The 25,521-nt window shown below is 37.9% G+C and overlaps 1 protein-coding gene across 2 annotated transcripts; it reads left to right on the plus strand.

Moving 5' to 3' along the window:
- Positions 1 to 5,392: 5,392 nt before the first annotated feature.
- PRRG4 (proline rich and Gla domain 4) lies at positions 5,393 to 23,753 on the plus strand. 2 transcript variants are annotated; one of them, XM_079309612.1, is made up of 6 exons: positions 5,393 to 5,545; positions 17,724 to 17,835; positions 20,332 to 20,495; positions 21,666 to 21,714; positions 22,162 to 22,297; positions 22,995 to 23,753. In XM_079309612.1, exons 2-6 carry the CDS (start codon positions 17,733 to 17,735, stop codon positions 23,221 to 23,223), a joined length of 681 nt encoding a protein of 226 aa, XP_079165738.1. In that variant the 5' UTR covers positions 5,393 to 5,545; positions 17,724 to 17,732; the 3' UTR covers positions 23,224 to 23,753. The 2 variants fall into 2 exon arrangements, with proteins under 2 accessions (XP_079165738.1, XP_079165737.1); XM_079309611.1 differs by lacking the exon at positions 5,393 to 5,545 and adding an exon at positions 16,791 to 17,106.
- The last annotated feature ends 1,768 nt before the right edge of the window (positions 23,754 to 25,521 follow it).

Raw genomic sequence — 25,521 nt, forward strand, 5'->3', positions numbered from 1 at the left:
CCAGAGAAAAAGCATCTAGAGTGAGCTACATATTTTAAGAACAATTGCTAAGAACCAGTATCAAAAGGTTTAGGCAGCCTAACACTTACTAGGTTCTTAAATTTATTGGGCTCAATTTTATTTAAAAAAATAATAATAATTTTAGAAAGCAGCTTTCTCCCTATCACTATTGGTGCTTTTTTCCCCCCCCTACTTTAAATCCAGAGATTTTCTGTAGGTATGGTTATTTATTTTTAAACTTCTACAGCCTGAAAACTATTTAATGCAGTTATGATTGATCTTGCCTGAAGTTTGAACGTTCGGATTAGGGATTGATAGACAAATGTTATTTTCCATTTTCTCCTCCATCCCACATCTTCCTACAAGAATTATACCAGCTTTTTTAGGAAAAGCAGCAATTTGTGTGCACCAGACATCACCCAAAGCCAACCAGCTGAGTGGATTTGCCCACCCAGAGTCCATCTGCACAGCCCCAGAAGTGCAACTCCTTTGAGCTGTGGAAGAAACACCAGAGCAGGAGCTGGTGTTGGGATGCAGAGACCTAGAAGTGGTGTCCTGAGGGGTGTAACACACCCTCCCCCGTCAGCTGTGCTGGGCTCATTCTCTGCTTTGTTTCCTCTGAGGTGTCTTTTGGCAGTTCTTCAAGGTTGGAGTTGAGAGTGGCTCCATTCACACACACAAATGAAAGCAAACAAGCTAAACCTTTCACAAGAATGCAGGTTCTCAGACAGGCAGTGATACCTCTACAATTCCAGAGATTACATCTCTGTCTATAACACAGGGCTATTTAACAAAAATTCTTCCTTCCTAAAAGGGAAGCCGTGCAACTTTTATTTTAAAGATGCCCTTCTACAGTTTCATTAAAAATATCACCGCATTTACCTACTATCATCTGCAATTATGATGATCTACAAATCATTATAGAATCACACAAGACAAAAAAAAAATTAGTTCCTTCAAAGTCCTCAAGGACTCTGTTAATGAAGTTAATCACTTTTTAAAATAGCCCTAAACTTTTCAGTTTTCAAAAATATATTGCCAATCTTACAAGACAATTTGTTCAAAAAGCACAATACACCAGTGTTGTGGTGTTCATTTACTAACAATTATGTTCTTCCTAAAAATAGAACATCAAGATGTGGACTCTAAAAAACTCAAAAACAGAAGACAACAAAAATCTAATATTTGTATTTCTGTAGACAGATCACATAAAACCAAAAATCATTTGAAGGAGGGACAAGGCAGACTTGTGGCTTTTGAATGCAGAGGATTATATGTTTTATTAAAATTTTACAGTAAGTCAGGTAGCACTGTCAATGCAAAGGACAATGCAAAATCCTTGTTTTAAAGTACTGTTGTATATTAATTTTATCAGAAACATTGTTTTATACTAAAGTTCTATAGAATCTTCTTTTATCATATATTATATAAGCACACACAATGTAAGAACACCTGCCCCAGGTCATGTAAAAGTTCTTTCTACCTCATGGTCTCATCAATAACAAACAAAAATCCATTTAAAATTCTCTTCTACTGAACTAAAGTGAATAATTCTCATCCTTGACTTTGCAACTACAGGATTTGAAAATCTGTCCTGAGGACACATTTGGATCATATATTGATTTTTATCCTGTAAGAGCCAAGTTCCACATGACCACCAGTGTGTAATTTATGCTGGGACCTTTGGAAATCTGCTGGAACCAGACTGTTCCTTCAGGGCTTTTCTGGAGAACATTCTCCAGACTTTTACTGGTGCATATATTTATATATTTATACTACTTTGTTGCCCCTGCTCTCATTAAGTATGTCCATCTACCTTTTCCATGTTCTTCCCTATATTTTGAGTTGGTATTTTTATTAGCTTACTTTAACAACACAGGGCAGAACCATCCAGAGGGCTCCTGACAGAAATTCTGAAACAGACAGGGTATAAAACACAAAGCCTTTTAGCAAAGAAAACAAAGATTATGTTCATTGCCACTCTGGCAGCTGAAGACTTAAAATAACAGATGTACTCCGTATAAGAGATATTCTACAATTCAGCACAGCTTATCCAAGGAAAAAAATTGTGAACATGCTTGTGATTCTTGTTTTCCAAAGACAAAGCAGCTCTAGTCACACCAAATGTTCTTATCTCTGATACTAGCAGTTTCTGGCCTAAAATCAATGGCATTTGTTTAACTGTAAGATAAGTGTAGAGATTTTAAGTGTGGAAGCTGTACACTTGTTCCAAGTTACCTTTCAATTGTCCTTAAAAACCTGCTTTTTTGGAGTCTTTGCTGACAAATCTATTATTAGCAGTAATCAGAAGCAACCTGCTGGATGACATAATGCTTTTCAAGGTTTCAGATTTTAATAGAATTGTGGGAAAAGCATTAAACAAAGAACTCTCAGCTGCCACAACCCTCTGATTTTCTTTGTCAAGAAGCAATGGATCTTGGTTAGCTGCTTTGCCTTGCCCAATTTCCTAGAAGGTTTTAAGTGGATTTTTTACCTTTTTTTTCCTCCACATTTCCAGCTCTGTTTTCAACATGTGAATTAAAAAAAAAAAAAAAAAAGGAAAGCTGAACACTGAACAACACATTCCTGAGAAGAGGAGCAAACTGATGACCCTGAAAGCATATGGGAAAGTCCCTCTGAGAGGTTTTTTCATTCAACCTGCAATACTTCATGTTGATGTGATAACAGGGGTTCCAAGCAATTATTGCACTGCTCCAAATCAGCTTCTGAGATCATAATGCAGTAAAGATTATTCCCATCAAATACAGAGATATAGCAAATGTAATTGAAGGGTGAAGTTTTAAAGAATTTTGTTGATTGTCCTAAAGTCTGTGTTAGCTGCCTGTTGAATTCTGGATTAAATTTAAAACACAGGAGCTTCTTGCCAAGTACTGCATTGCTTGGGATCTGCATTTTTGCCCCCACTACAATAGGCAGCCTTCAGTAATCTGAATTATTTTGATGAAAACATGTAATCTTTCACAAGCTAGCCAGCATGTTCCAAAAATGGGTGATTAAGCCTTCATATCATATAACTTGATTAGAAGGGCTAACACAGATACATATTATCAGAATCCTTACTTTCTGTAATCAAAAATAATTGCATATTACACTGTACTTGTCTTTTATAGGACATTACTACAGTAAAACTGTAAATAATAACAGAAGATTTTTTTTAACCACAAGGAAAATATTATTAATAAACCAGCAAAAAGTATCTTAACTCATTTCAGCTCAAATTAAAAGAGGAAACCATGAACAGCAGAACCCTGATTAAGACTGTAAAGCTGTTTTCTGCTTACAGCACGTTTGTATGTAGGACTGAATTCCCCTCCCTAGCTTTTCCACCCTAATACTTTTCAGTATTTAGCCATTAACAGAGAGACATTAAGTGTTGAAGGGATTAACAGAAGCCAAGTTTAGCCCGATTTTACAGGCACCAGATGAAAGCAGAGGTGTTTTAGGGAGCAGAAAAGTAGTTTGTGTCCGTTCCAAACACCATGCTGCCACCTAGTCGACATCCAGCTGAACTGTGCTGTCCTGGAGGCACTGCAGGCACACGGAATAAAACTCCAACTTTTCCAAAAACCGATCAGTGCAAGACTAAGTCACAGAAACACTGAGAGCTCCACCTAAATTCCCTGTGGAGCAGCTGTGCCTTGCCAGAACAAAGCAGGCACGACTGCAGCTCTCACATTTACCACGCTGCAGAAAGGATGGATGTGCTCAGGGAGCACTCCAAGCTGCTGCTTGTTTGCTGTTACAGTTGTGAAATACCTCTTCAAAGTGTAAACAAGGAAATAATTAGCATCACCAAGTAGGGGATCAGTCCAAAATAATAATCATATGAGCAATTAACAGGTTTATGCTGTGTGAGCAAGTTCAGGCACTACTTGACTTTGGGAATATCCACTTTATATCCAGAAAGAACTGATTTCCCTGAAGGCTGGTTTCCTTTTATTATCCTCTCTCTTCCTTTAAATGTGTCTGACAAGTATAACTTTTTCCTCCACAAACCATTCCTCAACACAACTTATATTAACATTGCTGTTAAATATTTGGTATCCAAAGCTTCAAAAGGAATATTATTATCTCAGTGGGGCATAATGTATGGGAATTATTTCTTTGCTCCCTGAGCAACATAGATAATGTCAATATTAGTGACACAAAAATCGACTCTCATCATAATGTCAAAACATCAAAAATGTCCTAATTTTTGATGTTTGCATCTCACTGTAAGTCAGAGTAAGGATGTCTCTGCAGCACCAGGTTTGGAACAGCTCCCACAGGAGGCCAAGAATGGCAGGAAAAGGCAAGGAGCAGCCTTGCACCAGAACACAAATGTTTTATGTCTCATCTCCACACCACACAATCCCCAAAATCCCAGAACAGCAGAGACAGCATTTCTCCTTCTTTGGGTACCCAGCCTGAGACACAATCAACAGGTACAGGATTCTTGCAGGATGCTTGTACTTTCTGTAAAAATGCATTAGAAGACCATAATTACATTACATTGTGATAAAAATCTGAATGCAAACGGCAGAAGAAAGAAGAAAAACAGCAACACTTTTAAGATGACAAAACTATCCTGAACACGGTGCTTTTGGAGCTCTTTTTCATGTTAACCTTCATATATGAATGAGATCTCACTAGAAATCCTCACTAAATTTGGGTGTCTTCCATATTTATCCTAATTCTTCAATGAATGACAAATTAGAACTTCCCAATTTTGCAGCTCAAAGCACTCCACACATTTAGCTTGGGGGTTTTATTTTATATAAAACACATATTGCCACAGCACTGACAGAGATGTCCCTCACGCTCGTGCCTTTTCCTCACTGACCAGGATGAAATTGACAGCAGCAGCCTGGCTAAATTCAATTAACATCTCCACCCTCTGGATGGGACATTGCATAAACAACCCACGGGAAAATAAAGATACTAAACCCTACATATTAAAAACAACAACAAAAAAGGAAAGATGCTGCTCCCTTTGGGGCACACCCAAAATATTAAGAACGCTCTGGGCAGGCCCAAGACATCAAGAGCGCTGCGGCCGCCCAGGCCCAGCTGGAAAAGTGATTTTTTTTTTTTTCAAAAACCACATATAAAACTACACACAGCTTGTTTTCCCCACATATAAACTACACACACAATGTTTTCCCCACATGTAACTACACACACCTTGTTGTCTGCAGTTCCAGGGAGGCTGCTCTCAGCAGGGCCAGCGCTGGGTGCCGCGGGTCCCGCTCCCCTCAGAGCCCGGGCAGAGGCAGTTCCACACCAATTCCCTGCTGTTCCAGGCCACTCACGCCTCAGCCTGCCCTGACAGGACACAAATCCCTGCAAAGAGCCCAATTTCCAAGCCCTGCTCCTTGCCCGGGCCGCCCTCAGGGAGCGCAGCGGCGCCGTGAGGGCTCGGTGCTCGCAAAGTGCAGAAACGCCATCAGCTCACCCCAAATCCTTCACTCTGCCCTCTGCTGACACCGTGGCCATTCCTTTGAAAGTCTGCAGAAGACCATTTTCAAGCATTTCCAAACATACCGTGAGTAAAAAAATCACTTTTTACTCATCTCACACGTCCCACCACATAGTCATGAGCGGACGAGTATTTTGCCCGAAATTTGTATTACTTTTTTCCAGATGTTTGTTGGTTTGTTGTTTGGGTTTGTTTTGTCTATTTGAGTTTCTGAAGCTGTGACAATATTCAATTTTATGTCAGGTTAAAGTGCACACAACATTAAGTAGAAAGTAACTTGAGTTTTGGGCTGTATACAGCCCAACCTTGCTGCAACACACGTGATAAAGAAAATGCTTCATAAAATCAACATTTCCAAAGCCCTCAAGTTGTAAAAGACATATTTTGATGGGTTATCCAAAAGAACATTATTAAAATGATAAGCAGAATGATGATGATGATGCTCAGTCCAAATAATTTGTCATCAAAACTTTGTTTTCTTGGCTGGGCAGCATCACCAACAGAGAATACCAAAGGAATATTCTCAGAATGGTTTGTTGAATTCTGCTTTGCAACATTCACAGCAAATGCCAAGAAAATTAAAACTAAAAGTATTATATCCAGCAATTTTTTTACAACAGCACTATATAATGATAACAAAGTTTCATTCAGAACAATTTCAAAATTCTTTGCTGTTAGTTGTTACCATAGGGTCAGCTTATGACTTTACCAATTGAATAGTTCTCTGTCAAACCTAACATTCATTGCTGTAATTATCAATATATCATTAATAAATCAAATAAATCAACATAAATTAATAAATCACTGAGCAGCTGCATGGGAGAAGGCCTAAACATAGGAGGAAGAAAGAAGAAGAATGTGAAAATGAGTGCTATAATCAAAAGTTATGCATGAACTTATTTATCAAGGATTTATATTGTGTATGGAATGTGAGCTGAAGTTGCTTGTTAGGACCCATTAATTTTGTTTGATCAAACTTGAAAGAGGCAGAAATAAAAAGGGTAAAAGGATGATAAATAAATAAGTTTTCAGCAATTATTTCATTTCCTGGACAATAGGGAATAGAACTGACTTGCAGAAATACATATGCTATTTTAAAGAAAACAAAACACAAATTTGAAGGCAATATAGGAAACCATTTTACTTATTTTCCTCTCTATGCTAAAATTCAAATATAAAATATACAAAAAAAGTTAGTTTTTATTTAAGATGGTTTGCATTTCACTGGATTATTGTGATCAACACCAGGATGAAAGCATCATTTTCTTAAGTTTTATGTTGTCAGTGTCTTTCAGTAAAATCCACAGCAAATAATTATGCATATTTCATGTTACACATAAATCACACTTTAGATAATACAGTCACTATGGAATGAGTTGGCATTTTTCCCCCTGAAATTTTGTGATTTACTTCAGGCAAAACCTGAAATATTAATTTTAAACAACAATACCTGCAGCAGCTGCTGGAAATCCTGAAATTTGTGACTCAGCACAGCACTCCAACCTTCAAAATACACTTGGCAATCTAAGTAAATTAACACAGCAAGTTTTCATCATCCCTCTAATGGTTTTCACCAAATGTTAATCATGCAAGTGTATAATTAAAAAAGGAAAACAAATAAATCAATTTTTTGAGGGAAAAAAACATTTTAAAATCTTCAGATGTCATCTCAAATCTGCATCCATCTTTAATGTAAATACCTGGTTTAGATCATATGCCCATTTTTTACCCACAAGGTATATTGAATATAGTGAAACATGCCAACCAAAAACTATGTTTCAATAAATTTCTTTCTCAGCAAAATGCTATTGCTAAATTTGACCCAAATTCAATTAATTTATACTTGAAACCATCAGTGTCATTGTTGAGATATTTCACACAACAGTAATGTGGCATTGATTTAGCAATTTTGGAATCCATCAAATCCTACTTTTTAGGAAGTAATATTTGCAATTATATCAGTTTATGTTGGATTGCTTGTTTGTTTTAAAGGAAGATTAACTTTGTATTTTTAAAAATGCTATTTTAAAATTAGAGAATGGAAGCACAAATTCTTACAGATAATACAGTTGGTATTTTTTTAGTTTAGTAACAACCAAATACACTTCCAATTAATATTGTTCTGTTCTTCAGCCTTCCACCTTTTTAGTGTCAAGTTTCAAAACCACAACAGAACATTTGTCCCAAAAATTTTTGCTGTATTCTTCCAAATTAACTACTGCATTTAGATTGTTGCTTCTTAATTCAGCATCAGCCTTTTTGTCATGGTTTTTGACTAAGCAAAATGAGTTTACAAGAAATATATCTATAGGAGAAAACATTGAGACACTTTCAAATTGAAATACTGTGAATGAGAGTTACCACAAATATTAAAAGAGCTAATCACTGGGATCCATTTTTGAAAACATTTAGCACAACTGCATATTAAATAATAAATAGCAAATAACAAAATGATAACAGAGGAAAACCAGGAATACAGCCCTGAAAGACACATTGCTCCTGTCCTGTTGGAATCAATGGCTATTATATATAAGATAACTACTGAAACATTGTGTTGCACAATATGGAAGAGAACTAAAATATTCCCTTCATGAAGAAAATAAATACTCATCTCTTCCTCCCACATTAAATGGGTCTGTAGGTATTCCTACAATGTTTTTGTTACTTTTGCTCAAACCAAGGGTGGGGAAAGGAATGCAGAAGAGGAAATTTTCTTTCTTTCCATCATCCACACACACCAAAAACATGTTTATGGACTCCTATCTGTGATTCATCAATTAAATTTCAGTTTCTGTGGTCTCAGTTTTTCCCAAAAACTTTCATGTGTTAGATTTCCTTGGGGCAGCTGCATTTTCAATGCTTCTTGCTCTGGACATCTCCCCATTTTCTGAATTATTCCACATTCACATCAAGCAACCAAGCAGTGATGGGTAATAAAGCTCCATTGTTCTGCCTGTTGAAGAAGCATTCCTGATCAAGAAATCAATTAAATGTATACTTACCCTGTAGCTTTTTGCTATCAATGAAGCTATTCACAAGCTGTGTACACAATGAGCTGCTTCACTGAACACTACTCAGCATCAAAAAAAAAGATTAACCCCCCCCCCCCAAAATGGCTGCTACAAGTGACAAGTTACAAAACAATTTTTTTTTTCATGAGAACTCCCTCCTTAAAGGAACATTTACATCAGTTTTCTTACATTAAGAGCATAAACTGCACTCACTTGTGCAGGAAGTGTCATTTAATAAATAAAGAAATAAAGCTGCTTATGAGAGTCAAAAAGTCTGCTTTAAGAACATGATTCCAAACACCTCTCTCTCAACTACCCATGTCCAATTCCTTAAAATAACATCTTGACTTGTTTTTCAATTATAAAACTCTGCTCACAAATATTCCTAGAATTATAAAATGTATCAGATTTTTTTAAAAGTTAAATAAACATAAGAAAATACATTTCAAATAAAAAGGATGACTTTTTGATTACATAAAACCCCACAAATTCTACAAAGGCATATAAAGCCTGTCACAATACTTCCTTAGTATTTTTCTGGCATTTCTTAAAAAAGGGTGTGGGATTAAAAAAATACATATTGTTATTATAAACATAAAATTTCTTCTTTTTCCCTTAAAACAAAAACTAGGGAAATCAACGGATGATATTTCTGAAAAGAGCAAAAGATCTAAAATTAGAACATAATGAACTCTGAAAGACTTAAAAGTTCTTAAGTCTCTTCCAATTTTGTTTTTCATAATTGTGTTGCACAAAATAAGCTGGTGTAAGAGATTAGGGGGAGGGGAAGAATCAGAGACTCTTTGGCTGCCTGGATGCATTACATTAATTTCTTAATATGTGAAGGAGTGGATTGCCCCTCTAACAGCAATAGGAAATTAGGTTCTTTATTTCTTCATTAAGGCTGTGGGAGGGAAATTAATTTTCTACTCTGGTTTTCAAAATTAATTGAATATATCTTTATTAAAGTGATAAATACATGCACATACTTTTTGGTTGAAAGAATTCTCTAAATTAATCCTAAACAGACATTTTCGTAGCAGTTTGGTAGCACATGGTCTTTTTTTTTTTTTTTTTCTTGGTTCACTTTGTGTTGTTATAAAAAAACCCTGAAAAAACAGACCACCCAATGTAATAAAGATGTTTATATAAAATATCATCTGAAAAGAGTATTTAGAATAAAGAGTAGTTTTATTAGCATTAAATAGCATATTGTTTATATTCCTTGCTTCCTACTCTGTAATATTTTTGTTGTGTTCCTGCAGATTTTGTTGTGCATACCTGGTATAATCATTTTTGGAACATCTTTCTCACACAAAAAAGTAAGTCACAAGCATTTTTCTAGAGAACTTGGACAGTTCAGCATTTGGAAAAAAAGCCAAACTGTTGGTGGCAGTGGTGATTCCACCACTGCAGAATCTAAGAGCTTATTAAGGAAAACAAATTTGCCAATTTAAACCATCACATCCTTCATTTACTCAAAAGAGGAAGAAAATTCCTGACAGATTCATAACAGAATCCTAAAATTTAACTTTCCTTGTGTGCCTTAAATATATTTAACAGAGAACAGAACTTCTCATCCCTTGTTCAATGACAATTTTAAGTCTGTCCTACTCCAGGGGGCCTCTGTCTCCCTACACAAATAAGTTAACATGCCCAAAACTATCAACACACAGGTTATTTAAATTTCTTTTTTTTGTTTTTAAACTCAAATGGTCAGCTTTCCAACTCCTACCATCTTTCACATTTACTGTATTATTCTTTTCTTAGAGGAAAATCTAAGAAATAAATCAGAAGACCTTCATTTCTGAAATTGAACTGCAGTTACTATAAACACAAACTTGTGGTATGAAAAGAAAAAGTAGGATAGAGTAAATAATTAAACAATAGGGGGGAAATGCAGCTGATGTCCTTAACTAGAAGTTAATAGGAAGCTCTTTTTTGTTTAGCAAAACAAACAACACCTTAATTATGGACACAAAGAGTATAGGGATTAAATATGCAAGACTTTTGTTGAACAAAAGCAAGACTGTCTCAAAAACATTCACACACCATGATTCAACCTTCCTGTTTAATCCATTCCATGGAGTAGCTCTTCTCTTTCACAACTGCCAATCATAAACTTGCAAAATGTACCTGGGAAAGAGAGAAAAGATTCTTATAAGAAAAGAATTTGAGAGTCCACAGAGCATCTTCATTAATGCATTCATTAATCATAATGTACAAAGATAAAATAAAATGCATTTTGTCCAGAGAAACAGTTTAATATTAATATTAATATGTAGAACCAAAATATTTCAACTCTAGCTCCTCTTTAGGAGAGCATGAAGAAGCAGAACAAAAGGAAGTCTAGATAAAAATTAGGTAGCAGACAAAAATCACAGCTAGCTGAGGAAATGAGTCAATGGTGAAATAATCAAGAAAGCATCAGCAAAACCCCTGTTCCTTAGATAAGAAAATGTGTGATCCACACCATGGCCCCTTCTGTTGTGGAAGCCCCTTGCAAAGTGAAAGATTGGAGCCTCTCCCAATTGTTTATTGCTGTTTAAATTGCCTCATGCATTTATGGCCCTGCCATCCTCCTTCTGTCACAGGCACAGCAAAACCCACCACGTTCAGTCCCTTTCTCCCAAGACATCTTTTCAAATAATATAATAAAAAAATTGCGCCCCAAGATCCAGAAGCAAGGAAACTCCACAAGTGTTTTCATATTCAACTTTGCAATCTGCAGATAAAGAAAAAAAAAGAAAACAAGGAAATAAAGAATTTTATAAAAAGCATCCTCAAATCTTCTCCAACAGATCCATAAAGCAAAAAAGGGACAGAATTTGCACCACTACTCTGCTGAAACACTCTTCATAGAGAGACTGCTGAACAAATTTTTCTGCATATTTTCTTAGGCAGAGGGACTATTTAGGCAGCTTGTCATCACTGATCTTAATAACATTTTTAAGAAAAACTTCTGTCTAGCCTACAAGTGTTTTTAGAAGCTGCTTTTACAACACAGCAATGAATGACTGCATCCTCAACAGAGCAGTGTTGGCTTTGCCTCACACATGTGGAATTCTCTCATTTGAACTAAAACCCCCAGAACTTGCATTTGATTACTTCTTCAAAATCAGTAATATTCACTTTATTTTTATGACCAATGCCCTTGGTCATTTTCCAGAAGCGTTAATCAATATAAATCAATATAAAATGAATAGCACAATATGCAGGAAAAATGCATGAAAAACAGTAAAAATGTGATCCATTATCAACCCTAATAATCATTCAATCTCCTTAAATAAAAGCATCTCTCTCAGCTAAAGTTGTCTACTACTCACCGCTGCAAATAAGTGGAATTTTTAAGATTACACGACTAACAAAAACTTAAAAATCCCTTTTTCACCCTAAGTCTTCAAGCAACTCTCCCACAATCACAAACAGGTTCCTTGTGGATCAACCAAATCCTAGCAAATGGAAACTGCCTGTATCACAGCAACAAAACACAAAGTTTACAAATATATCTCCACAGCTACCACAATAAGTGCATCTAAAAAAATTTTTGAGCAACTGACAGTGCAGAATTTTAATCTTGTTAGATGAGCAGAATTCTCAGAGCTGACAGCAGTGGTTCCATTACTGAAATCAGACTGGGTGTTTATGTCCCCTTCAGCACTGGTGACATTCCTATTCCCTTCCAAATAAATACAAAGGCAACTAGGAAAGGAAAATAAATACATATAAATAAATAATAACAATAAATCAAATAAAAATAATATAAATACAAATAAATACAAAAGCTAAGCCCTGAAAGGTTTTTACTGCCCCTCTGTAAGCATTTTTAGTTGAATAAGTTTCCCATAAAAGTTAGAATATTATGACAGTAGCCAACTTTATTAATTGCATGTGTAAGTACTTTTCCTATTTATGTGTTATTGCAAGTGTCTATGATTTTATCTGACCAATACAAATTATCTCACAGCCTAGTAGTTAATAGCCAAATATTTAATTGTGCAGTAATAATTACTTTCTTAAAATATGTGTGAAAAATCATGCCCAAAACTTAAAGTTTCATTCTGAAACTTAAGAAATTCCATTGATCTATCAACCTGTCTCTAAAATTCTAGTTATTTTACTACTGAATCCCTATTTTTTTTTCCATGTTTTTTGCTTTCCCTCCTACACTGCCATAGGACATTTGTGACAGAGCTTTATTTTTTCAATTGGAAAAATAACTAGCAGCCTTCTGAAGGAGAAAAGCAACAAGCTAACCAGCTAAATTCGATTTTTAATTGTAAAGAATCTCATGATGAACACTTAAAAGACTCCATCATGCCTTGTGGGGATGTAGCAATCACCTTAGCTAAAAAGTGTATCTCAATTTGAGGCACATTTAAAATACTATTATAATGTCATTAAAATATTAATGATGATTCCAAGTTAAGATTTACTTGATAATTGAGCCAAACTGTTACATATAGATAAAAAAATTAGTAAAGAAAGGCTTTGTAAAAGTTCAGGCCTTGTTCCTCTGGCCAAGCTACCCTGATAAGTTCCTGTGAGGAAAGAATTGCACCAGTGAGAATCAGATAACAATCTATTCTTGTGAGAAGACAGTTTGCACCTGCAAAAAGAGAGATTCTACCCATGTGAAACATCCACTTCTCAGAAGATTGAGAATGTAAACATATCTAGAAGGAGAAAAGTTTGATGGAGGTGCACACTAGTCATTAAACCAACCAATGAACTGAGTTTCAATGAATTGCTGGCCAGTTGCCTTCTGAGAATCACAGAAATATGAGGAATGTGGATAAATACTCGGTTATTCTGCATGAAGAGACACGTGCCTTGTCCATCTCTGTTGTGACATCAAACAGCATCATATAGTTTATTATGGAATTTAATAGACCAAACAATTTAACTGAGAAAACAGGCATTTCTACAGGAAGTTATAAAGGACACCAGGGAGAACCCAAAAAAGAAGCTGTCTTTTTCAAATATGGGCTGGTCTAGAAAAATCTTTCCCCTCCTGCATGTAATGTGTGGAATGGGATGCCAGATTTCTCCAGGGTACTGATATGGTTCACTTGCTAGTTGATATATTTATTGCTGAATATGATACTCAAAGCCCTTTGATGTTAACTGTAGAAAACCAATAGTTAAAATCTATTACATTCAATTACTTCTAGCAAAAGACTATTACTCCTAAATTAAGATACCTGGATAGAAATTAGGTTAAGAAACAGAAGAACTTCAAATAATTTAGTATAAAGGGCAAAACCATACCATATGATTCAGGGTGTCAAATGAACCATTGCAAAGAACAGACTAGGTACACACACCTCCACATATCCTTGGTGAGAGGATTTGTAATTCTCAATTACACATTTATGTCATTTCCTGATCAGATCACCTGATAAATACTGCATGACAAGCTGAACAGTAAGAAATTCATTACTTGAATATGGTAAGATATATTAACATCCAAAGTTCTCCTAATCAAAAATCAGTAAAGCATATTATTCTTTACTATACTGAAATGGATACCTGAATAGTAAAATGAATACACCACTATTTATTTGCATCAAAATAATCAGTACATTAAAAATCAAATGATCAGTGCATAAACATCTTAGATCGGTAACAACTTCCTTTTGTGAGAGATACACAGTCCTGCTTCAACTCAGCAGCACCATATTTAATTTCTACCACAATGTTTTACCAAACATCACAGCAAGTGAAGTTTTAAAATACAGGTAAATAAGTATACTAGCTAGTATGGTCAATAATTTAGAGATACTTTTAGAAACATGAATTATATATTAACCCAATGTTAAAAACAAGTGATGCAAATTAATTTCCTATTTTCCACCTCTCAGAATATTTTCATTTTATATCTACTGTATGCTGGTATGTATTTGAAAAGGTTGATGAAAGTTGTGTCTTAATTGATGGTTCCATCCTTCTGAGCATCTTCATCACACAGCTTGCTAATCAAAACTATTTCACCTGAAAAAATATTACACAAGTAGGAAAGTTACCTGGAAAAGCTACTTACTGCTATGCCATGCTAAAAACTGTATATACATGGGAAATATTCTATTTATCCCAAGCACTTGCTTGTACCCCTTTTTCACTTATCTTTATCTGCATAATAAATCAGAGCTCAGGCACACTTCTACTCATTACCTGTAGCATAAGTTTTCACACATCCATTTATTTCTGAGTGGGGTTTCACTGCCACTCCTCAAACAGGAGTTGGAAACCCAGGCTGAGCTCAGAGGGACACACAGGAGAAAGTCACAGCCATCTCCAAAGCAAAAGACTTTGCTGTCCTGTTTCCCCAATGTGTAACAAGTTGATTTTTTTTTGGTTACATCTCAAGAATAAATAAGCTATACTGTTTTTGTGTCACTCCCTGCACTGCTGCTCCATCTTCAGAGCAGGGGTGAGTTCCAGCAGAGACTTTGGATGCGGCTGATCCATCACTCAGTCCACACCTGGAACCTCCTCCTCGGATATAGGCACGGCCAGGGGATGAATTCACATCCACCCCCCAGAAGGAATACTTGAGCAACTCCAAAAACCTTTTCCCCCTCTATTAGCAGTGACATACAATACTGGTTTAACACAATGGAGATTACCTGCTACTCCTGCAGCCGAGTTTCCTCACACAAAGCTGTTGTTACGACACAAAAGAAGTTCCCACATTGGCATGCAGGTATTTTACTTACACCTAAGTGCACCACAGAGTCCTTGTACATTCATGCCCTGGCACTGCAGCTGTCAGCAGCTATTTCACAGCTGGCACCACCCTCTGAGACACTCAGGTAGCAGCTCAGATAGGGGAAGGGTTGAGTAGAGGGGCATAAGCTGTAAGGCCCTTTGCAAATTAATGGTAGTTTATCCTGCCTTCTTCCAACAAGTAGCAGGTGAGTGTTCTTGTCTCCTTAACATTATCTAGGTAATAAACAATCTGTACTGTTTTCTTCTAAAATATTCTTATCTCAGTTTTCCACTGTGTTATAAACATATACACAATCAGAATATAGAATTTTGTGTTGAGATCTCCACCAGCTAAAAAGTATTACAGTTATCCCAGCTTGTAAATTATATATTCATCAAGTACCTCTAAATGGCAGCGTGTTGATGTCATAAAGTAAATATTTAACTACAGTCATCATTCCTCGGAACAGTTCTCCATATTTCACACATCAGAAGTTTCTGGTTTTCTCCAGGGAACTTCTGATCACTTCCTCTGCTGTTATCCAATACCCCCTCAATCTACTCTTTCCTTCTTCTGTATATACAAGCCACTCCAGCACTTAAAGAAAGAATACAATCCAAAAAGACTAAAGAAAATAAAGAATACAGATCACTGTCTGTCCCTGGCTTTCCTAGTAGCAAACTCCACTCATGTATCCCGGGAGTTTCTTTGGAGTGCAGCTTTTAACCCTACCCAGCCTATCCCAACATTTTTCACATAGTTAGTGTTCCCAACACGCGGTATTAAACAAATCCTTACAGCAGATGTGCTTCATTGCTTCTATCCTGTGCTTTGGAGAAGCCAAAAGAGGCACAGATCCATGTGCTCAGCCTGGCCCCTGCTCTGGGAAGCTCCTGAATAGGTGTGTGCCAGTGCAAACCAGCCTCATGCATTTCAGGGAACCACTTCAGTCCCGTCCTAGCCTGTAAGGTTAAGGCTAGAAAAAACACAAACAGGAAAACGCATAAACAAACAAAAAAAAGCCCGAAACAAAATCAAACAAATGCAAAACCGAACGATGCTCTCTGACACTCGGTAAATGCTTGGTTAACCATGGCAGCACCTCGCTGCCTCGCCCGGCTGGGGAGGCACACCCTGCTCCTACTCCTGGCAAAACCCCAACCAGCTCCTCAGCGCCGCGATTAACCCAGGGCACAAAATTAGCTCGGTTTAACAGAATGGGTTTGCAGGAGCACAAAGGACCTGCTGCCTACGCCGCAGCGGGGTCCGGGCGGGGCTGAGAGGTCAGGCAGGTGTCTGGAAACAAAGCCCAGGTACGGCCCGAGGAGAGCCCGAGCACGGCGGCCCCATGACCCCTCTTTGCCCAGGCTCCGGGGGCGTTTCTGCGCCCGCCCCGGGGTGGCCCCAGGCGGAGCGGGGGAACCGGGGAGCGGCCCCGTGACTGCGCCGCGCCCTTCCAAGGCAGGAAGCGCCGCCGCTGCCGCGCAGCGCGGAGAGGCTGTACCGGCACCTGAACCGCCCGGATCCCAGCGCACAGCTCCGGAGGGACTGTCCCGGCTCCTGATCCGCCCGGATCCCACGGCACAGCTCCGGAGGGACTGTCCCAGCCCGGATCCCACGGCACAGCTCCGGAGGGACTGTCCCAGCCCGGATCCCATAGCACAGCCTGGGAGAAGCTGTCCCAGCTCCTGATCTGCTCGGATCCCATAGCACAGCCCGGGAGAGGCTGTCCCAGCTCCTGATCTGCTCGGACCTCATAGCACGGCTGCGGAGGGACTGTCCCAGCCCGGATCCCGCCCCGGAGAGGCTGTCGAGCTCCTGATCCACTGGGATCCCAGCGCACAGCCCCGGAGAGGTTTCCCCCGGGCCCCGTGAGCCGCCCCGCCCGGCTCCCGCCGGGACAGGTAGGGCAGCGCTGGGAAGCGGGATGAGATGCTCCTCCTTCCGCGGGCGCTCGCCGGGAGCCGGTGCTGCTCCCCGGGAGCTGCCGGGCCGGGGGGCAGAGCGCTGTGCCCCGGGCAGCTCCGGGCCAGCCCCGCGATGAACCCGGGTGGCTGTCGCACGTCCCCGCCTCTGTGTCGGGTGACTCCGTGCAGAGTTACGGGTTCATTTCATGCCTTTGACAAAACGAGCTTTGTACCTGCTCCCCTCGGGGAGGTTTCATTACCTCCTCCGGCAGCGAAGGCGTAGCTCTGCCATTTCAGAGCCTACCTGGGGCACCCTGCGGGGGCTCTTTCCCCGACCATTGGCCGCGAACGGGGCTGTGTTCGGCCGGGGGAGGAAGCGCAGCAGGCGGCCAGAGCGGCCCCGGTGACATGAGCGGGTGTTACACAACGGGAGCTCCGCAGAGACAGGCAGGACCAGTTCGGGTCGGTGTCTCTTCAAGGGACCATTAGGCTGGAGTGCGTGTAGGTGCTTGCGCCGGGTGACTTCACTGCCGGATTCACTGCGGGTTCATCGCGGACACCTCCGAGGGCTGCGCTGTCACTGTTGGTTAACTCACTCAGTTTCTGTCTGACAGATCCCGGCCATGCTCGCGGTTTTGGTGGTGCTGTGCCAACTGCACGGGACGGTGTTCGCCTTTCCTCACTGCCCTGGGAGGTTAAGTAACTTGAAACCTGAATGGAGACATGGTAACTTCCTTTTAACGTGACTTTCCAAAATGGTTTCTAACTTTGATTTGCTGGCTTCTTTAATTGTTGTTTGGTTGTTTTTGTTTTGGTTGTGGTTTGCTTGTTTGACGGTTTTTGTTTTTACCTTATGAAAAAATTAAGATGTTTTATGTTTAATTGCAGATTATTTTAACATCTTTAGCTGAAATGATTGATAATTTACTTTGGTGTTAATATCAAGTATTTATCAGATCTATTAGTAAGTGCAGGCTGGGACAGCTGAACTTTGTCCAGGCCTCTGGGATTGTTGTGGTTGATACAACCAGAATCCTTTAAGTAACATCAAAATTCAAGAAGTTTGAAACCTGTATTAAGACAGTATTGTTTTGGTCCTATTTGAGCACATCATAGTTGTATTTGTATATCTGAAATTGCTTTATATTTGAAAGGGTTTAATTGGTTGTTTTTTGAAATGCATGTTTTCTCTCAGTACCAGACCCCCTTACAACACCTGGAAAAATGAGCATAATGCAGCTTTTGCAGTTCTTCCCTGTGGAGGGAGAGAAGTGGAGAGGAACTCATAGAAAAACAACTAATCTTTACTGAGCATATTGCTCAGTGATTGCATTTTTAATTAAATGCTCAGCATCCTAAAACTGCATAGATTATTTTATCAAACCAAAGTGCAAAACTGCAATCATATCCCTCACCTTCAGAACACAATTCAAATCCATCTGTTTCATTCTTCAAGCACTGTTTTATTCACCAGGTAGCAAGTTGGAGATGGAGATATGGAGATATGTGACAAAGTGAAAAAAGTGCAGATAAATGGATAAAAATTCCTGAAAAGAAAAAAAATGGTCCATGTATCCCTGGGAATTGTGGGTTCTGGGCTGCAGACAGCTTGCTTTTAAACAAAATGCATAAGTTCTCTCAAGTTAATTCAAAGGACAGCTAATACTACTTGCATGATAAGCAGTGAAACACTACTGAGCAAAACTGAAGATCTTTGCTTCAAAAGACTGAAGTTACTTTTGTAATTTGCAATGAACCAATAATACTGATAATTTTTTTTTCCCATGTAATTCTTTTCCCTTTCCACTTATGGATTTGAGGGAGTTTTGATTTTGGTTTTGGCTTTTGTTTTTTTTGTTATTAAGTCCTTTTCTCTAGTTACTCTTTAGGTATAGTATAAACATTTTAAGCTTAGCTTTTCTTGGAATTGCTTAAGAATAACAAAAACAAATGCATGTGCACCTGTGTAGCTACTTCAGTACACATTGTAACAGTATGCAAATTATATAAACATATGCTGTCATATTCCTTAAATATAATATAATATTAAATAAATAAACAACCATAATGAAAGTTATGCTGCAGTTTTCTCAGTTTTCAGAGAGCAATGTTATGAAATACCACTGCAAGATCTAACAGTAACTATTAGGGTGAAAATTCCAGAGCAATGTGATAATCCTGCCAAACAGGCTAACAAGAACACAAAGCTAATTTGTAGATGAATAACTTTATCCTGAATCTCATCTCCTTTTTTGGCTTGGTATATAACAATGCTGTTTCTGCATTCCACTTGCAAAAATAATCCTCTAGTCATTTTGCTCAATCAAATAGCCCGAGTTTCATGGACATAGAGTAGGCTTTCACTAGAAACTTAGTTTTGTCCTAGAACCTTTTTTTTTTTTTTTAATAAGAAACTGTAGCAAGAGCAGGCTAAAACTTGACTATGGAAAATGCCTAGTGAGGAAATACATTCCTGTATTCCAAAGCCCTCTATAATTTCACTCACTGTTCTGGAATCTCATCTCACAACTTACTCCAGGAGGCCTCATGGAACACAAAAAAAGAAAATAAGTAAATGTCCTCAGAAATGCATGTTGTCAGTGAAATTCATATCATGGACAAATTTAAAATAAATAAACTTGGCAATACAGCACCTTTACAGAAAGCTCGGTGCCATGATTGTGAGAAGAGAACAACTGTAGAATGAATAGGAATCTGCTGATGTGATTTAAAAGCTAAATTCTGTAAATGAAATTTGGTACTCACAGATACCAGAATACTGATAAATGTATATATATTTTTTTTTTTCTTCCCCCACTGGGTCAGGGTGTTGCTTACTTTGGATCTGATTGAATTCTGCTTTATGTGACAATTAATTTGTTCTTAAGAGCTCCAGTAAAAACTGATGCTCACATTCCAGAAGGGGTCACACCAAAACTTGACCAACAGTTTGATGACAATCAAATTCAGGATAAGGAATAGCTGAGATGGCTTAGGAGCAAGGCAAATACATTTATTTAATGTTACATAGTTAGAAAAGGTAACAGTGAAGAAGATATTTCAGGAAGAGACTGATATTTCTTTCCCTTGTATCTAGCTGAGAGATGCTAGGGAAAGAAATTACCTCAATGTGCTCCTTTAAGATCTTTACCATTCTTTAAAAACACCAAATTTAGCCTTCTAACTTGTTTTAAATCAACCTGATGATCTTTTTTTCATTAGTGTTCACATCTGCAAGAGAAGCCAATTTATTCATTGGACGACATCTTCTGAACAACAGATTTGATTTTGAAGCATTCACAGATGATAACCTGGAAAGGGAATGCTATGAAGAACTGTGCAATTATGAAGAAGCAAGAGAAATTTTTGAAGACCCTTATAAAACGGTAGCAGTTCAAATTGAATTTAATTTAGTGAAGGAGGTTATTGGCTAAATAATCTTACTTTTGTACATAAATTATTGTAAAAAATTATTGTACACAAATACTGTAACTCCTGTAACACAGCATTGGGAGATGATTACTTATTTTATTCTAAAAGTAGATATCTCAGTTACATGGAGTTCTTGCTTTAGATACACAGTGAATGCACTTGAAAATTATTACTGTCTTAAAAACTTTACATGTGGACTTAAACTCTGCAAACAAATAGAAATGAGGCTTCAGAAGTCCCACTTGTGCATATTTCTATTCTGGATTTTTCTGTAACTTCTCAGCATCCAATTTAAATGTTTCACATGCTCTCTGTATTGGTTGATTTAATCCTGAAGTGTTTTCTAAAAGGCCAGTGTGGAGCAAATCTGCAGTTCAGTTACTGCTGAGTATTCCTATAGCACCATATTCTAACTCCCTACCTAGACCTGGCTGGGAAGAAATACCAGATATATATAAAGAAACAATAATAAACCTTTCAGCTCAATAAAGGAATGTGAGGATTGCCTGAAGCCTGGTTGCTGCACATGCAGAAAGAATCTCTTTGTGATTCTAGGTGTGCTCTGCAGAAAGAGCAAGGAATACACCTTTGTTCTAAGAAAAAGGTCAAATTGCTCGATTGAAATCTTGCTGGAGTCTTTTGCTACATAGCAAAAGTGAAAGTTAGAACTCAACAACTTTAATGCCTGATGGTCAAACAACATCAAAGTTTTTCTCTTAAGTGAATCCCACTATTTTTCCTAGCTGATATGAATTCAAATGCTGTTCATGCAAATGTTGGAATCTTAAGAACTTAACTTTCCCTCATATACTATTTTGTAAGCATTTGCAAAATAATAACTGTAAGCATTTTTTTGGTGTCAAAATATACCCCAACTTCTATTGTAATCAGGCAGAAATATGAAGTAACATTGGATGATTAAATACACTTTTTTCTTTTACCAACTGGGGTCTGAGAAATTTTAATGCAAAGTTGTAGAAGAAAAATATAATGGGATGAGTAAATACAAAGGAGTTATTGCCATTGCTAAATTCTGCCCAAGGTACCACATTAAATTTAAATCAATAGCCTGTCATTTATGTATCTCATATAAATCTGATTTTTTTTTTTGTTTTGTTTTATAGATGGATTTTTGGAAAGACTATTCAACTAAAGGCCCTAAAATAAAAATAGGTAAGTAATCTTTTTACTTTTTTATTATATTGCAATATTTTCTGGTTGTTACAGTAGTACATTCTTAATAGATCATGCACTCAGTTAAAGAAATCAGAAATTATCTTTTTACTGAGGATCACTGTGAACTGCACAAATATATTGAATTATCTGATACAATAAAAACTGAAGAGTCTTAAAGTGTGATCCATTATAGGTCTGTAGGTAGAAACTGTGATTTCCTGGACCATTTCTTTATTTCACAATTGGTAAACTTTGCAATAATTCTGTGGCTGCTCTCTGTGGTTGTTTTTGCCTTTTCTCTCCCCCCCCCCCCATTTTTTTTAATAGTAATATATAACAGCCTGATTTAGGCTCAGAGAAGTCTGATGCCATATGTTTAACAAAAACTGGTCAGTTGGACTTGAGGAAAGTCCATAATGAAAATGACCAATGTTTTCTCTCCAGGTGATGAGGCACTACAAAAGATTAACGTCACGGGGCTGCTCATCAGCCTGGTTGCTGCTGGAGTACTGTTGGTTATAATTGTACTGATCATCTTCTACTGCTGCAAGAGCAGATGCAAATCAAGGCAACCACCAGGGTGAGGAATTTCACTGCTTAAAAAGCACAAACACACACCAAAACAAACTCTTGCTTACAAGGGGCATTTTAAAATCACCGTGGGTTGGTCTAACTGCATTCTCAGAAAATGCAGTAGAATTCTAGTTTTTACTTGCCTAGAAGCAAAGTTAAGTGAGCACCAGCAGTAGTTAGGCTGCAGTTAATAACACAAAAACATAAAACAATATTGCACACCCAAACCTTGGGGTTTGCTTATTGTTTTTGATTGTGTTTGTGTGTGTTCTTGCATTCAAAATATTCTTACTAAGATGATGGAATAATTTTAGTAGGGGGTCTGCAAAAGGAGGTCTAATGTGTTCTGTTGGTGCTTTCAAATAAGCTGTATGCTCTTGATGGCATGTGCTGTATCTCAGATGTGAAGTAGTTGTAGTAGTAGATGATGAAGCAGTTTGGAGGAATTGCTTTTTTACCAAGTCTTTACTCGTGACTGCTCCTTTGTCCTAAACTTGAAAGGAATATAAGAGGATTCTGTGTTTTCCCTGTCAATTTCACATCACTGAGTTATTCTTACCCTGTGGTTTGGAGAGAGGATTTGGCTTCTGCTCTTTGTGATCACTGCAGGCATGTTCTTTGCTCTTGTGGGGGGTTTTGGGGTTGTTTGGGGGTTTGTTTATTAAAGCAGAAGTTCCCACTCACCTGCTGTTACGTTTGTTTAGGTACTTGGATTATGTGAGAAGCAGAAGACGTAATTCAGCCAACATCTTCAGGAGGCATGAGGAGTTTTCTCTGACCCCCCTTCCTGTCAGAGCTGATGATTCAGGCCTGCCCAGCTATGAGCAAGCAGTGTCTGCAGATGGACAGCACAGTGTGCCCCCACCCCCTTACCCAGGGCCCCCCAGGGATGCACGGCTCTTCACCAAGTCCATGTCTCTTCCTGGCCCCTAGGCACAAACCTCCTGCTGGGCTGAGGGGGGATTACTGGGACATAACATACTTTTGGAAAAGTGTGGGCTACCTTGCATATTGCAAGATGATTTACAGAAATGTGAAAGATCTTTGGGATAATAGGAAGGAGTGGAGTTCCCATTTGGGAAAAGTTCACCTGCTGCAAAGGCTGCAGGACTGTTCTTTGCACAAAGTCACTGTGCTAAGGGGAGAGAATGAATAAACAGCAGGTCTTGTACTGCTGCCCTCTTCCATATGAGCCATGCCATCCAACTATTGATGTTTCATCAATAGTTTCATTTTCTTTTTCTTCAGAAAGAACAGTATTTTAATTGCTCATATTGACACTAACCAATTTTTGTAACTTCCTACTTTAAACCACCATAAGAAACGTACTTTGTTGTTTGACACATTCCCTTCTTTGCTGGGTGAATTTACTATTAATTCTTGTAATAGATTTGAGTGCAAAAATTATTTCATGACTTGATCTTTCAAATATACAAATATATATAGTGCTGCTACTGGATTACGCTGGTTTGTTTTAGACATTGCTGGTCACACTACTTAATTTGCTATATTTTTATCATCATAATTTTGCATCAAAAGGAAGTATTCTTTACATGGCACACTACCAATTCATCACATTGTTCTGATGTTCAACAGTAAATTGAACAGGTCAAAGAGAGAAAATAGAATACTGTGGGCCAGTGGATGTTGAGCAAAAAGCTAGAGATTTATCCCTTTTTAAAAAGTTACCCAGGTTTCACAGCTAATGTTTCTTTCATAGATTAAAAGCTGAAAAGCAGAGAGAGAGATTTAACTTTCAAACCAAAGTCCAAACTACCCTGAGAAGCTCTTTAATAAGTGTGTCTTGCACTACAGGAACTACAAAATGATACCTTTAAATAGAATGAAACATCATATTGGATCAAAAATCAAGAGTCAAGAACTTCTGGGAGTTGTTGGTTCACTGTGTCAAGACAGTTTCTGTATTTACAGCTGTAACCACCATTAATTTTACATGCTATTAAAATACCAAGCCCCAGCATTATGCAGCCTATAGATCTTGCTGAGCAAATTGCTGCCCACCCCTGTGTCCCTTGCCTTCCTCCTCCTGCTATGACAGGAAGCCATAGCAGAGGGTGTCACAGGAAACATGTCAGGCTCTTTTCTTTTTGACAGTGGCTGTGCAGTTAAGGCACACAAAATTAAGTGTTTTAAGAAGAAACACCCCTCCCTTTCTTCCCCTTAGTGAGTCAATGCTGACAACAGCAAATTATATTTCAGGTTTTTTTAATCCACTTTATAAGTTAAAGGATTAAGGGTTGAAATAAATATGAAATATTTCACTGAATCATATTTTTTTTAACATACTAGAAACTACAGTGTTGTTGAGTGAGATGCAGAAAATTGGTCTGAGGTTTGCAATCTGTAAATGTCTTTGAAATAATGAAAACAGTTCAAATATTGGAATATACAGAGGGTACACTGACAGTGCTACACAATGAAGTCTTGCCCTTGGAAATGCAATGCAGTTGATGGGATATCATTGGTGTTCCTGCCCACAAAACTTTAGCAGCAAGTTTGGCTTTTGGTGAGACACAAATCTTTCTCCAGCTTCCTTTTTTTGTTGAGAGATGGGGGAATCCCCATGCTGGGATGTTTCAATTCACTTTTGCTCTACTTGTAAAAGCATTTTGAAGTTCTTGAAGTTCTGTAAGACTGAAATAAATTAATTGTGTGATGTCACTGTTGACAAATACAAGGTTATGAGAAGCTGTGCAATCATAAGCTTGCAAAAACATTCTCCCATATTTCCCTTTCATTTAGCTAACAGTTTTAAATTTTTTTAATGTGCATTTTGAGCTCTAGATCACACTTTTACCTAGATTTTTCCTAGGACTCAAAAATTATTAACTAATAGAACTGACAGAAACACTTCCAAGAAAAGGAATTTTACAGAGCTTGTGAGCATTCATAGATTCTTTATTGTTACTACAGACATCTGGCAAGGACACATTTAAAATTCACTACAGAAATTGTACAGAATCCCATTCAATCAGTGGAAATTTGATTTTTCTACTATTTCTACAATTTATTTGCAACTGATTCCATGCAATACAAACAAAAATTTTGTCTTTCATGATCAATCAAAAAGCTGTTCAACATCAATTGTGCAGTGCTTTGGGCAGAGTAAAGTGCCCTTTCAGTAGAGTAACACACAAATTTACTCAAGTAATGAGTCTGCACCTTAGACCTAGAAAATGTGCAGGGACTGACATAGCATGATAATTTGGA

Source organism: Erithacus rubecula, assembly GCF_903797595.1.
Source record: "Erithacus rubecula genome assembly, chromosome: 6".
NCBI classification, from domain to species: domain Eukaryota; kingdom Metazoa; phylum Chordata; class Aves; order Passeriformes; family Muscicapidae; genus Erithacus; species Erithacus rubecula.